At 41.1% G+C, this 14,056-nt stretch overlaps 1 protein-coding gene across 1 annotated transcript; it reads right to left on the reverse strand.

Moving 5' to 3' along the window:
* Positions 1-643: 643 nt before the first annotated feature.
* On the reverse strand, positions 644-12,476 carry LOC310723096 (glutamate receptor ionotropic, delta-1-like; the record flags this gene model as incomplete). Its single annotated transcript, XM_083570931.1, has 5 exons — positions 644-2,932; positions 6,100-6,126; positions 6,915-7,161; positions 10,816-10,982; positions 12,241-12,476. Coding segments are annotated over 5 exons (1,100 nt in total), but the record flags the coding sequence as incomplete, so codon positions are not given.
* Between the last annotated feature and the right edge of the window lie 1,580 nt (positions 12,477-14,056).

The raw sequence follows: 14,056 nt of genomic DNA on the forward strand, positions 1-14,056 counted from the left end.
TATTTTTTTGTGTTGTAGTGTTGTGGTGGTGTAGTGTTGATGTGTTGTAGTGTATTGTTGTGGTGTAGTGTTCTTTTTGAATTTTCTAGTGTTAATGTGTTGTTGTCTTGTAGTTTGGTGTTGTGGGGTTGTAGTGTTGTGGTGGTGTGGTGTTATTTTAGAGTTGTAGTGTCTTTTTTGTATGTTGTGGTGTAGCAGTGTTGTTGTGTTGTGATGTAGCAGTGTTGTAGTTTGGTGGTGTTGTGGTGTTGTAGTGTTCCGGTATTGTTTTGGTGTTGTGGTGTGGTGTTGTGATGTCGTTGTGCTATAGTGTTGTGATATGTTGTGACGATATAGTGTTGTGATGTTGTGAAGATGTAGTTTTTTTGATGTTGTGGTGTGGGTTGTGTTGTTATTGTAGTGTTGTAATGATGCAGGTTTGTGATATTGTTGTGTTCTGATGTTGTATTGTTATAGTGTTGTGATGTGGGTTGTGGTGTAGTGTTGTGGTGTTGTGATGTGGTGGTGTTGTGTTGTTGTATTGTAAAGTGGTAGTAAAGTGTAATTTCTTGCAGAAATAATTAAAATGGTGAGAGAAGAAAAACTCCAGTGATCTGGTCACATGACCTTTTCTGTACAACTGAACACTCGTCATTCAACAACATGTAAACCATCTTTCTTTATTAAAGAATTAAGAAACTCCAAGCAGCAGATTCATAAAGAAAATAAGAGTCTCCATCTGGTGTCATGTTACAGACTGCAGTTACACACTTCTTCCTTCCATTTCATCTGTTAATCATCAGTGTAATTCCTCCAGTCGAGTCTGGAATCCGGAGTCTGGAATCCGGAGTCAGGAGTCTGGAATCCGAAATCTGGAATCCGGATTCAGGAGTCTGGAGTCAGGAGTCTGGAGTCAGGAGTCCAGGCAGTAAAAGCGCTGAGCACAAGGCTGTGTCTGTCCCTGCCAGAAGATCAGCGGCGTTTCATGGCGGAACACAGTGTGATGTGAAATCGCTTTGGTTAACGTCAGAAACTACTGGAACGTACACGAGATATTCAGGCTACGACTGTGATTACTGCGTGCAGGAACGTCCTCCAATACATCAAACCAATATCCTCATGTGACTTCTGACTGGGAGAAAGTCAAGTCAAGTCAATAGAGATAACAGCACACACACACACACACACACACACACACACACTCACACACACACACTCACACACACACACACACACACACACACACACACACACACACACACACACACACACACACACACTTATCTACACCTGCTCATATCAGATCCCTGTCATCCATCAGCACCACCTGATTACTGAGATTAAAATGAAGCAGGAGAAACGCAGTAAAATCAAACAGAGTCTCAGGTGGAAAAAAAAGCAAAAACAATTACACAAGGACAGAAAAGACGAGGACAATCAGTGAAATGACACCATTCATATTCCTGGAGAAAATCTCATTGTGATGTAACGTCACTGGTTTTCATGACAAAAACTGACAAAAAAAAAGCCACACAATCTTCCTCATAAAAATACTTCATAATGACGGCATCGTTTTTCTCTCATCAGAAAAAAAGCAAAGAAAAGAAAAGTTGGATCACAGCATGTTTTATACCTTTTATATTTTAGATTTGTCTTTACAGAGTTTGTGATTAATAAAACCGTTTCATTTCTTTACTCTGAAGGAAAATATCTCTGTATGTATGTATGTTACATATATCATCACACAAATATGAAAAATAAACAGTTTCACTATTTTCACACCTTTGCATTGATCGAACAGGAATACACTGTCATTCAGATCCACCAACAATCCAGACATGTTTCTCAGTGTTCTTCTTCAGGAAACCTGTACTGAAAGTGTTCCAGCTTCACTACACCTCATTCTACAGCTCCATGCTAATGCTAACGCTAACGTTCACACTGTCGATCATCGAACATGTTAAAGAGCAGAAAGGAAAACAGCCGAACATCCAAACGGAGACGATGCTCTTGGAGACTTAAGAATGACAGAATAAAAAAAAAAAAAACATTAAAAAGGGTTGGAATGATTGATTCATCTTCATCATGATTCATAACGAAGTGAACTGTGTGATAATCTAGTAACAAACTGCGGAGAGACATCTTTTTTATTTCGGCACTTAGAAAACAATCACAATGAATTTGCGTCTTTATCCATAGAACAAAATTTACAAAGCCATTTAAACAGTCCGTTTTTAAAGTCTGTTTTATAATTTGTTGTTGTTGTTTTTTTTGTTGTTTTGTTTTCATTTTTGTAACTCAACTCCAAAAATTGAGAATATTCAAAATACACTTTAACTCACTTCGCTCTTTTTTTTATTTACAAATATTTACAAGAAATTATCTTTTTGTTGTTGTTTTTTTGTATCTATATTAAAAATCAACCTCCACGTGTGTTTTTTTTCCCTTTGTTCTTTTTATACATTACAACCCTAATGTGTACTGCCACACCCTGCCTCCTCCCACACGAGAAAGCTGCCCCCTTGTGGCCTCAGATGGACGTGCTGTGGGTGGGGTCAATGGCTTCGGTGATGGGTCCTCCTGGCACCGATTGGTAGGGCATTGGCATGGGCGTCTTGCCGGGGCTCTGCCGGAAGAGACCCCCGTTGGGAGCCCTGTGTTTGCAGTGGATGGAGGAGGGCATGGTGGAGCTGCCCAGGGGCAGGGGGAGCGCAGTGCCAGGCCCTGGTGCCAGTGTCCTGCCCACTCCATGGGCCTGCTCTGGCAGAAAGGTGCTCACGGATAGAGCCGTGCCCACGAAATCCCGGCCAGCTTCCCGTGCCGCTTGCTGCATGCCACCGATGTCCAGGGCAGAGATCTCGATAGATGGCCCGGGGATCTGCTTGTGCGCCATGTCCTCGTCTATGAGACTGTTCATGCGCCGATGCACCTGCTCCAGGTTCACCTCCTTGTCCTGGAGAGGGTGAGAGAAGGAAAAGAGAAGGGGAGGGAGGGAGGGAGTTTTTCTGAGAACTCGGAAGCTCCACGCAAATTCGTTTTCTCTTGCTTTCTCTTTCTGCTTTGTTTTTCTCGTCGGTCAAAGTTCCACAATTAAAGGCAGAGTCGGATTTGCCTTTTTTACGGCATCAAATTGAGGGAGAAGTATAGAATGTGCACTTTGAAATCAAATTTGGCCCGTGGACAGGAAAATGTGTGCTAAGCGAAACCAGGATTGGGGATCAGTAAAAATGTAAAAAAAAAACACTGAAGCATGAAGATAAACTTAAACTGGAGTCGGGGGATCTGTTTTTCATAAACTCGTAGCAATAAATGCTCAGAAAAGCAGCTGTATTTTATTCTGATTAGACTCGAGTTGGATCCAGTTTTCCCAAAGATGATTTCCTGAGAGCTTTTTTATGCCTCAGCACTGAACTCTCCGCTTGTTAATGTATCATAGTGATAAATGAGTAAAGACTGTGATATTAGAGTGACTTTTTCCCTACAATCTCTGTACATAAAGACATTCATCTGCTGTCCTGTTTATTTATTCTCTTTATCTTTTTAAGGCCATGACACTGAATTCGCTTTCACATTTCATGTGTACGATTTTATAACACAATCACTTCTAACATCTTGTTGAAAAGCACTACACAAAAGCTCCACAATCACAGCCTCTGTCATTGTTACTCTACATCTGCTGGAGCTCTGGAGCTCTGTACTGCATCGTGTGTAACCTTGTCTCATCAAAATCCTGAGAACATCCTGAGAACAGATCACCTTCCATCTTCATCTACTGTAGAAACAAACCCAAGCGTTTCACTGGGACACGAACCGAGACGTCTCAGTTTAGGGTCGATCAGTTATTTCTACTTAAATCATTTCAGTACGAGCATCCTTACAGTAATTACACACACACACACACACACACACACACACACACACACACACACACACACACACACACAGTAATTTGTTTATTTTGAATGGAACCTTGGTGTGATCTACTTTAGTCTGCTTTTTATTAGGTGAGAACACACTTTAATCACACTGCTCTCACAATCGTCTCAATCTTGTCTCAGAAATGAGAAATGATGTTAATCCACTTCCAATTCATCTCTACTGAGTGAGTGATTTGACTCTGAATTGACTCACTGTAATGTGTTTGTTTTGGGATCAAGCAGAACTGAGCTTAAGCCCGGAGCTGCAACGCTGCAGGGAAAAGAGACGTTTAACAGAACCTTCTGGATTCAACATGCACTTAATGGAGCATGGAGGTGATTCTGCAGATCGGCTCGGTGTGGCTTTGATTCTCACTTGGTATTGATAATCGCTGTATATTTCTGAGCTCATCTCAGAGGTAGGAGTTTTATGAGGAGATTTTAAACACACCACACACAACGTTCTTCTGTTTTTTCTGTGTGTTTATTTTTGTGCATTAAAACAAAACAGCAGCAAATGAATCAAAGCTCTGATTCAGACTAATAGTAAATCCTGTCTAACTTTCTAATCCTCGTCTCTGGCCTTGGTTTCAGCTCTGTTCATTGCCTGTTTCCTGAACTTTCAGGTTCACCACACATCCTGATACACCAGTCCTGCATCTCCATCATTCTCTCTACCTGCTCAGTGGAATTTATCTCTCAGATCCTGATCCAGATTCAGACTCACACTCCGTCCCTGATCTCCATTCCCATGCTCCACTGCCAGCTCCTGGTGCAAACCCCTGACCTGATTCTTTCTCCATCCGGTGATCTGTTTGTGACATTAAAAGCCTCACCAATCCCTAGTAGGAATCATCTCACCACTCAGTAGTTCACAGATCACATGAGTATGTGTAAAGAGAGGGTTTGATAGTAACCACCATGTGGGGGAGGAGGAGGCTGTAGATAACTGATGTTAGTTCTAAACATGTGTAATGTTGGAGATTATAGTTTATAACAATATGAGCCAACATTACAAATGGGAGATTAGAGGAGGTAATACTGTCTGATTACAGGATAAGCCTTCACCTAGATACACACACACACACACACGCACACACACACACACACACACACACACACACACACACACACACACACAGAGAGAGAAATGGATCTCTGTCTTTAACATTTTCGTAGTTTGAAGAATAAATGAGTGTTGATTGTTGAAGTAGGATGTAAATATACTTTATAATGTGTCTTATATTAAAACACGCAGACATGCAGAAATATTCAACCGCTGAACCTTTTCATATTTGCAATGAGGCAACCTGGAACTGAAATACTGACATGGGGAAATCAGATTGTTGCTGTGGTGTACAACACTAAATCTGGCAGAAACCCAACAGCCTGAGAACACCAGCTACATTGTGAAGCATGGCGGTGGTAGCATCAAGCTGTGTGAGTGCTTTTCATCAGAAGGGACTAGAAATATTTTTGTGGTTGAGGGTGAAACGGATAAAGACATTTAAGGGACATTCCTGAAAATAACTCATTAGATTCAAGAGTGGAGGTTCACTGATCTTAAGCAAAAATTTAAACGTGAACGTGTCACAACAGAACAGATCAGACCTCGATAATGAAGCGCTCATTCCAAGACATCAGGAAGAGTTTGATCTCAGCTCTAACTGTGGGTATGATGGATATATGAGTGCGGACCCATGACTCAGTCCAACCATGAAGTCTGTTTCGGCTCCAGGTTCCAACTTTATAAAATGTAAAAAGGGGGTGAATATTTATGCACAGTTCTGTATACCATTACTGAAATATTTGAACTCAATAGAAACTCTATACTGTAATGTTTTGTGTAGGTGATATTGGTATGTAAGAAATTATAAAGTAATAACTAATAAACTCATCCGTCTATTTTTGACCCTAATGATCATTTTTGTCTTTCAGTTCACGTTTCTTTAGCAGAGGAGCAGATTGAAAGAATTAGTATAATGACAATTCTTTAATATTCGAATGAACCCCTGTTTTTGTTGTTGTTTTTTCTCCCTTGCCCCGCCCCTCACACTCGACCCAATCGGACAGCACGAGTTCTATTCTGACCTGTATCAATAGCCTCTGTTTCATCCCAGTCTCTCTCTCTGTCTGTCCAAATGTCCTTCCTCCCCTCCGATGAAGCAGTAGCAATATCATTATATCTCAATGGATCTGAAACCCTTCTCACTCTGTAATCCTTAGTAACCTGCACAAGATCATAAACATATCAAAAAGAATAACAAAAAAAAAAAAAAACGTAAAGAGAAATTTCAACTCTCCACATTGACAGTTTAAAGCACTGGGGATGACGGACTACACGTCTGATGGCTTCACTGGGTTCTGACCCATGCAACATCCTTTATAACCACACTTTAGTTTATGGATCCATGTCAAGCCTTTTCATCGTCTACATGCGCTTTTACAGTAACGCACACGCTGGTCTCACGTCAGAAAAAAGGGGTTTTGGTCGATTTAATGGATGAAGTGAATATGAATTGTTAATAATGAAACATGACATTTATTTGTAAAAAATAATTATATTAAAAAATGAGAGACAACTAATTTCCTAATTGCTGATATTTTTAGGGACAATAATTTAGAAGATTTCTCGGTGAAGGAGAGTAAAAATACGTCACTACTTTCTATACTGAAGATTTAAAAAAAAGCACAAAGATTTTCTGTCTATAAATAAATGTCAATAAATCAGCACTACAGCTCCTGTATAATGAGGCAATAGTGCTGTGATAAAAATACAAATAAATGCCACAGTGCCTGGTGTGAAAGGGGGAATGTGGACGTGGCAAGAAACTAAATGATGTCTTGGCGCGTTTTTTTATTTTTGGAAGATGGAAAAGAACCAATTTTGATTTCAGCAGAGCACACCTATAACTGCGTGTACTGGAGTTCTACTAAGTCTGGGCTCGCATCTGCGGCCGGATCCGTAAAGTAGAGTGTGGCAGTATCGTCAGCCCTCCCGGCCCTGTGCTCGGTCACCTCTTTGGGCTGCTCTCGGCGGCAGTGGCTGCTGCTGCTGGTCCAGAACGTCTCCAGGGCAGCCACTAGGCAGGCGAGCACGAGCCCCGCGGCCAGCACGCAGAAAACCCCGGCGAAGCTGTGCAGTTTGAGGGAACGTCCATCGGCCGGAGCCCCCCGCTGACTCCCCGGGTCACAGCGACCTGAACGAGGCCACCACTTCTGCTTCAAAACATCCAGGTCCCCCTTCTCCTGCAGCTCCAGGATCCTAAAGAGAAACAGCGGGAGAACATCACAAAACGTATTGTTTATAAGAGCAGGTGATCAGTGAGTTTCAGGAAATGACACTTTATACTGAAGACTTAAAGAAAACCCAATCAGACTGCATCTTTAGTAGCTTTCGCATTTTTCAGTAGCTTTTGTTCAGCCTGACTTATTTCAGGTGTTGTTTAAAGAATGCAACTGTATTCCAAATGTAACTTCTAACAGCACATCAATATTTGTGAAAGGAAAGTTTCTGTATTCAGACTTGATGTGTAACTTGATTTTATGAGAGGCCCATTCAGATTATTAAGTCTTGGAGGTTGGCAGGTTTTTTTGGTGTAGTGCACTTCTGGCAGTGTGTCAGCACACCATCTCCTCAGACGTGTGTTTAAGTCTGAGAAAAAAAAGAAATAGTCGGTTGAAAACCCAACCCAATAAAGCAGATTGCATTTTCTGCTCCGAATCGCAATCTGACATGACACAAAGGGAAGATTCAATAAAACTCTTGGCCTTGTCTCCGATGTGGTCGCGTCCGATCTCCTGCACGCAGAGAAGCTTAACAAGAACAAAAGTATCTTTGTGGCCTCTTCAAAACATTGAACAATTATTATCTGATAATGTCCAATTTATTTATTGCAATTGATTCATGGTCTATAGTTTGATTCTATGTACATTGTGTTTTATTCAGCTCTCACCACATCCTTCCATTCACTGCAAATATCTGGAGCACAGAGACTGTGAGTATTAATATTATATATACGTATATATACAGTACATCAGAGAAAGTTTATTAAAGTGTAGTATGGACATGGGACAGACACAGTGGAGACACAATACAGACACAGTGGAGACACAATATAGACACAGTGGAGACACAATATAGACACAGTGGAGACACAATACAGACACAGTGGAGACACAATATAGACACAGTGGAGACACAATATAGACACAGTGGAGACACAATACAGACACAGTGGAGACACAATATAGACACAGTGGAGACACAATGCAGACACAGTGTAGACACAATGGAGACACAATGGAGACACAATGCAGACACAGTGTAGACACAATGGAGACACAGTGGAGACACAGTGGAGACACAATGCAGACACAGTGGAGACACAATGCAGACACAATACAGACACAGTGGAGACACAATGCAGACACAGTGGAGACACAGTGGAGACACAATGCAGACACAATACAGACACAGTGGAGACACAATGCAGACACAGTGGAGACACAATGCAGACACAATGCAGACAGTGGAGACACAATACAGACACAGTGGAGACACAATGCAGACACAGTGGAGACACAATATAGACACAGTGGAGACACAATGCAGACAGTGGAGACACAATACAGACACAGTGGAGACACAATGCAGACACAGTGAAGACACAATATAGACACAGTGGAGACACAATGCAGACACAGTGGAGACACAATGCAGACACAGTGTAGACGCAATGCAGACACAGTGGAGACACAATACAGACACAGTGGAGACACAATGCAGACACAGTGGAGACACAATGCAGACACAGTGGAGACACAATGCAGACACAGTGGAGACGCAATGCAGACACAGTGGAGACGCTATACAGACACAGTGGAGACACAATACAGACACAGTGGAGACACAATACAGACACAGTGGAGACACAATGCAGACACAGTGGAGACACAATACAGACACAGTGGAGACACAATACAGACACAGTGGAGACACAATGCAGACACAGTGGAGACACAATGCAGACACAATGGAGACAATACAGACATAGTGGAGACACAATGCAGACACAGTGGAGACACAATACAGACACAGTGGAGACACAATGCAGACACAGTGGAGACACAATGGAGACACAATTCAGGTTTGAAGTGTGTAAAAGTTAAAGTTGCTTCACTGAGCTTTTAATTTCTTTTCAGCGCTTCATCACTTCACATTTAAACACAAACAAACACAGCAAAAATAAAGAGGACAGAGAAACCACACACACACACACACACACACACACACACACACACACACACACACACACACACACACACAGACAGTCAAGGAGCTGAGCTATGAAAATGACTAAATAACACATCTCTATAAATTCTACTAACAGAGAAATATGAAAGTGAAAATAATCGAGATGTTTAATGAGAAAACACCGAGACATCTTGATCAGCTGCTGCGTGGGAAAAAGCCGAGCAAAATCCTTCCAGGAAAAGAAACATGACGAACACATCTGAAAGAACTGCAGATAAATGGGAGCACGGTGGGATTGGAGGATGATGGGATAGAAAAAGGAAAAAAGTAAGATGAATCCCTCTCTCTACAGAAGATGACACGCTGGTTCATGGGCCTATTATCCTGCTGCTCTCCGCCGTCCCTCAGGGTGGGAGCCTGAAGCTGCAATCACTTAGGGATTCAGATTCCACTGACACTACACATTTTCATGAAATATCTAAATATCTGAGACGAGGAGGAGGAGCGGAATCAGCGAAGTGTTTCTGAGTGATTATGGACAATCAATCCAAATGATGACATAAAACTAAAGAGAAGTTGAAAGTGGGGGTGAAAAAAATAAAATAAATAAATCTCTTTGTATCATCTTTTAAAAAGATTTCAAATAAAATGCATTTATTTTTATTACAATAAATGGATGTTAAGTCTCAATGTGCATGTTAAATATAACAATGATCTCAACTCCATCAGAGAAAATGAATCAACAGCTTCTGACCAATCAGAGTCAGGACTGAAGAGCACTGTGGTGCACATGACAGAGACGTGGTTGTGTAGTAGAGAGATCACCTTCCTGATACACAGGTGTGTGAAAGTCATTAGTTTAGCAAGTAATTATTCATCTTTGCTCCTGCTGCTGCTCACAGTGACAGAAAAGGATCAATATTATATTACGATACGATATTCCAGTGATATTTTATACTGTAGTAATAATTAGTTAAGAATTTAGGAGAGTAAAATTGGCATGTTATGAAGTTAAGCTCTTTTTAATACTTCACCCTCCTGTAAGGACCTGAGAGCATTACATAAGCATCTAACGAACAGTAATCACTGGCAGTGTGTGTTGCAAGCTGTTGAGTCATGCTCAGAGATTCCTGATAGATCAATATGAAATTGTGTGAAGGCAGTTGAGAGACAAAAACAGCTCTCCTGGCTTCCCAAATGCACAAGAAATATGATTACGCCGTTCTAATTGGCTTCCAAGCAATTATGTGGAGATTTGTACAATCTGCCTGCATCTGTTACTCTCACAAACAGATCAATTTATAAGGAGAAAAAACTCAGAGCTACAATACTGCAAGTAAAGAATCAAAGCTCATCGCTTCACCCAAAGATGCAGTCGTTTATTTCAGAATCGCGCGTCGCTGTCGTTTCCTCCCAGTTTCGGCACTTGACATTTACCAAAGCACTTGTTTCTGATTTCAGGTTTCACCCAAGGCCATTTTCTATCTATCATTATTTCATCTTCCGTCTTTACCCCCATTACTAAGGCAGAACAATTCCCTTTATATCACACCTCATCATCTACTGTAGTGGAGAACAGACAAGAATTACAGGTACATTATGGAGAGGAAGAGAGGGAGAGAGGGAGAGAGAGGACAGAGGGAGATTGAGAAGGATCTTTACTTTTGGGAGAAGAGGTCTCTGTAAGGGCTGCCGTGTTGCAGAGCGATGCCATAACCCTTACTGCTCATGCTGTTTCCCGAGACGGTGACGGTGCAGTCGTCGTCCGTCAGCGCGGCGTATTCCACCACTGCCATGTCCCAGAGGAACGCATAAGGACCTTTTTTTGCCTTGAAGGGAAAAATGAAAACGCATATAAATGCAATGCTAATGTGCTCTACAGGCTTCTAAATAGTTTTTCATGGTGTAACAATAATCCTCCTGTGAAAGTTACATGAAAGAAAGCTCATGTAGAAACCTTCATCTGCACTAAGCGGTTTTGCAGAAAGTGTCAGCACATTCTCCACAGCCACGAGACGCTAAAGTCACAGTAATTACAGAAAAGCAGTGCAGCCATGGAGACTGAGCTCAGCTTTTACCTCCACATGGCTTAAAACACTGCTGGTCAGGGCTCCAAACTGATCCTACAGTATCTCCTTTAAGAATAAAATAATACCATTAAACCGTCTCACAGATGAAGCAGTGTGCAGGCCTCCAGCGCTGCGGCTCATTAACCATGTAAAAGAAAGTGACAGTTTTTTGTGCTTTTTTCCAACATCATCATTAATTCCTTTTGTTTTCACGTGTACACGTGCTTGAATAATGAGAACAGTGCGCTATCTTTAAACCCAAAACAGCTGCAGCTATGAGACAAAAACAAAACAGTTGTGTGCAGAATGAGAAGGTGGACAGGAAGCTGGTGTTATCAATGCTCTCGTTCTCCACAAAGCAGCCCTGACGCAGATCCTGAAAAACCATAACGTTCACAACACCGCCATTCATTCAAACACTCAAACGTCTCATCACAGTCCTGAGAGCGAGAGTGGGACCACGCCGTTCATCAGAACACATCACTGTTCCTGTGTGTGGAGATCACGCACCAAAATCTGCTTTACTTCCAACTCACATCAGAATTTAGAGATAAAACACCACATCATATTTAATCTATTTCTGTTGTCACTTCTGTTACAGCAGCTGTAAACACTCATCCCACCTCAAGTCTCTCTTTATTCTCTCTCTTCTGGACAAAAAAATGCAAAAATACAAAGAAGTGTAACCCCTTTATCCTGAGGATGTGAGAAAACCTTTAGACCTCTGACTGTTACAAAACGCTCAGACTGGAGACTCCATCCATAAATATGAACAAATATATAAATATAAAAAATATAAAGTCTCTTCTCATAACATTACCAATTACACACGTTTTTTTTTTATCTTTTATCTGCTGTGTTCCTGTGAAGGAGCTGTTACTATGGAAATAAAAAACTGCACAGTGCATGAAAACTATAGAAAATGAATCAACACCTTCTGACCAATCAGAATCCAGGATCCATCAGTGTTCTGCAGTTCTGTATAAAGATATAACATTTATAAAATGTGATTCTTTACCCTGCGGATTCCCTCTGATGGACTAGACACTGAGAATTCCTGCCCATTGTTTTTGCTGATGGTCCTCCACAACTCAGCGTAAGTGCTGTCCTGCTCCAGCGGGTTTGTGCCCTTCGCCCTGAAGTAGTCGTACACCGCCGAGTCCCGAACCGTACCGTAATCCAAATCCACTTGTCTCGCCAGGTCCTGAAACGTCCTGTACGAGAGAGAGAGAGAGAGTGAACACAATAACAAAACTAGAAGTCACTAAACCATATTTGATGGTGTATAAACCTGATTACTGTGGGAACATGATGAGAAGAATTCAACCTTTTTGCCAGGAATAGTGTATACCGTCTACCTGCTGTAAAACATCTGCTGCAAAATACCTGCTGTAAATACCTGCTTTAAAACATCTGCATCAAAATACCTGCTGCAAAATACCTGCTGTAAAATATCTGCTGAAAAATACCTGCTGAAAAACAACTGCTGCAAATACCTGCTGTAAAACATCTGTAAAATACCCGCTGTAAAACATCTGCTGCAAAATACCTGCTGCAAAATACCTGCTGTAAAATACCTGCTGTAAAACACCTGCTGTAAAATACCTGCTGAAAAAGAATCTGCTGTAAAACACCTGCTGTAAAATACCTGCTGGAAAACACATGCTGTAAAATAACTGCTGAAAATACCTGCTGTAAAACATCTTCTGTAAAATACCTGCTGTAAAACATCTGCTGTAAAACACCTGCTGTAAAACACCTGCTGTAAAACACCTGCTGTAAAATACCTGCTGTAAAACATCTGCTGTAAAACACCTGCTGTAAAACACCTGCTGTAAAACACCTGCTGTAAAATACCTGCTGTAAAACATCTGCTGTAAAATACCTGCTGAAAATACCTGCTGTAAAACATCTGCTCTAAAATACCTGCTGCAAAATACCTGCTGCAAATACCTGCTGTAAAACATCTGTAAAATACCCGCTGTAAAACATCTGCTGCAAAATACCTGCTGCAAAATACCTGCTGTAAAACACCTGCTGTAAAATACCTGCTGAAAAAGAATCTGCTGTAAAACACCTGCTGTAAAATACCTGCTGTAAAACACCTGCTGTAAAATACCTGCTGAAAAAGAATCTGCTGTAAAACACCTGCTGTAAAATACCTGCTGGAAAACACCTGCTGTAAAATACATGCTGTAAAATAACTGCTGAAAATACCTGCTGTAAAACATCTTCTGTAAAATACCTGCTGTAAAACATCTGCTGTAAAACACCTGCTGTAAAACACCTGCTGTAAAACACCTGCTGTAAAATACCTGCTGTAAAACATCTGCTGTAAAACACCTGCTGTAAAACACCTGCTGTAAAACACCTGCTGTAAAATACCTGCTGTAAAACATCTGCTGTAAAATACCTGCTGAAAATACCTGCTGTAAAACATCTGCTCTAAAATACCTGCTGCAAAATACCTGCTGCAAATACCTGCTGAAAATACATGCTGTAAAACATCTTCTGTAAAATACCTGCTGTAAAACATCTTCTGTAAAATACCTGCTGTAAAACACCTGCTGTAAAATACCTGCTGTAAAATAACTGCTGAAAATACCTGCTGTAAAACATCTTCTGTAAAATACCTGCTGTAAAATACCTGCAGTAAAATACCTGCTGCAAATACCTGCTGCAAATACCTGCTGCAAAACATCTGCTGTAAAACACCTGCTGTAAAATACCTGCTGTAAAACACCTGCTGTAAAGTTCATACTGTAGATGTAAAATAGTAGATGGTAGATATTTTGTAAAGTAGCTGAGTGTTCTGAGTTTTGAATCAGTGAATC

The sequence above is a fragment of the Silurus aristotelis genome, assembly GCF_946808225.1.
Source record: "Silurus aristotelis genome assembly, contig: scaffold_164, whole genome shotgun sequence".
Classification (NCBI taxonomy): domain Eukaryota; kingdom Metazoa; phylum Chordata; class Actinopteri; order Siluriformes; family Siluridae; genus Silurus; species Silurus aristotelis.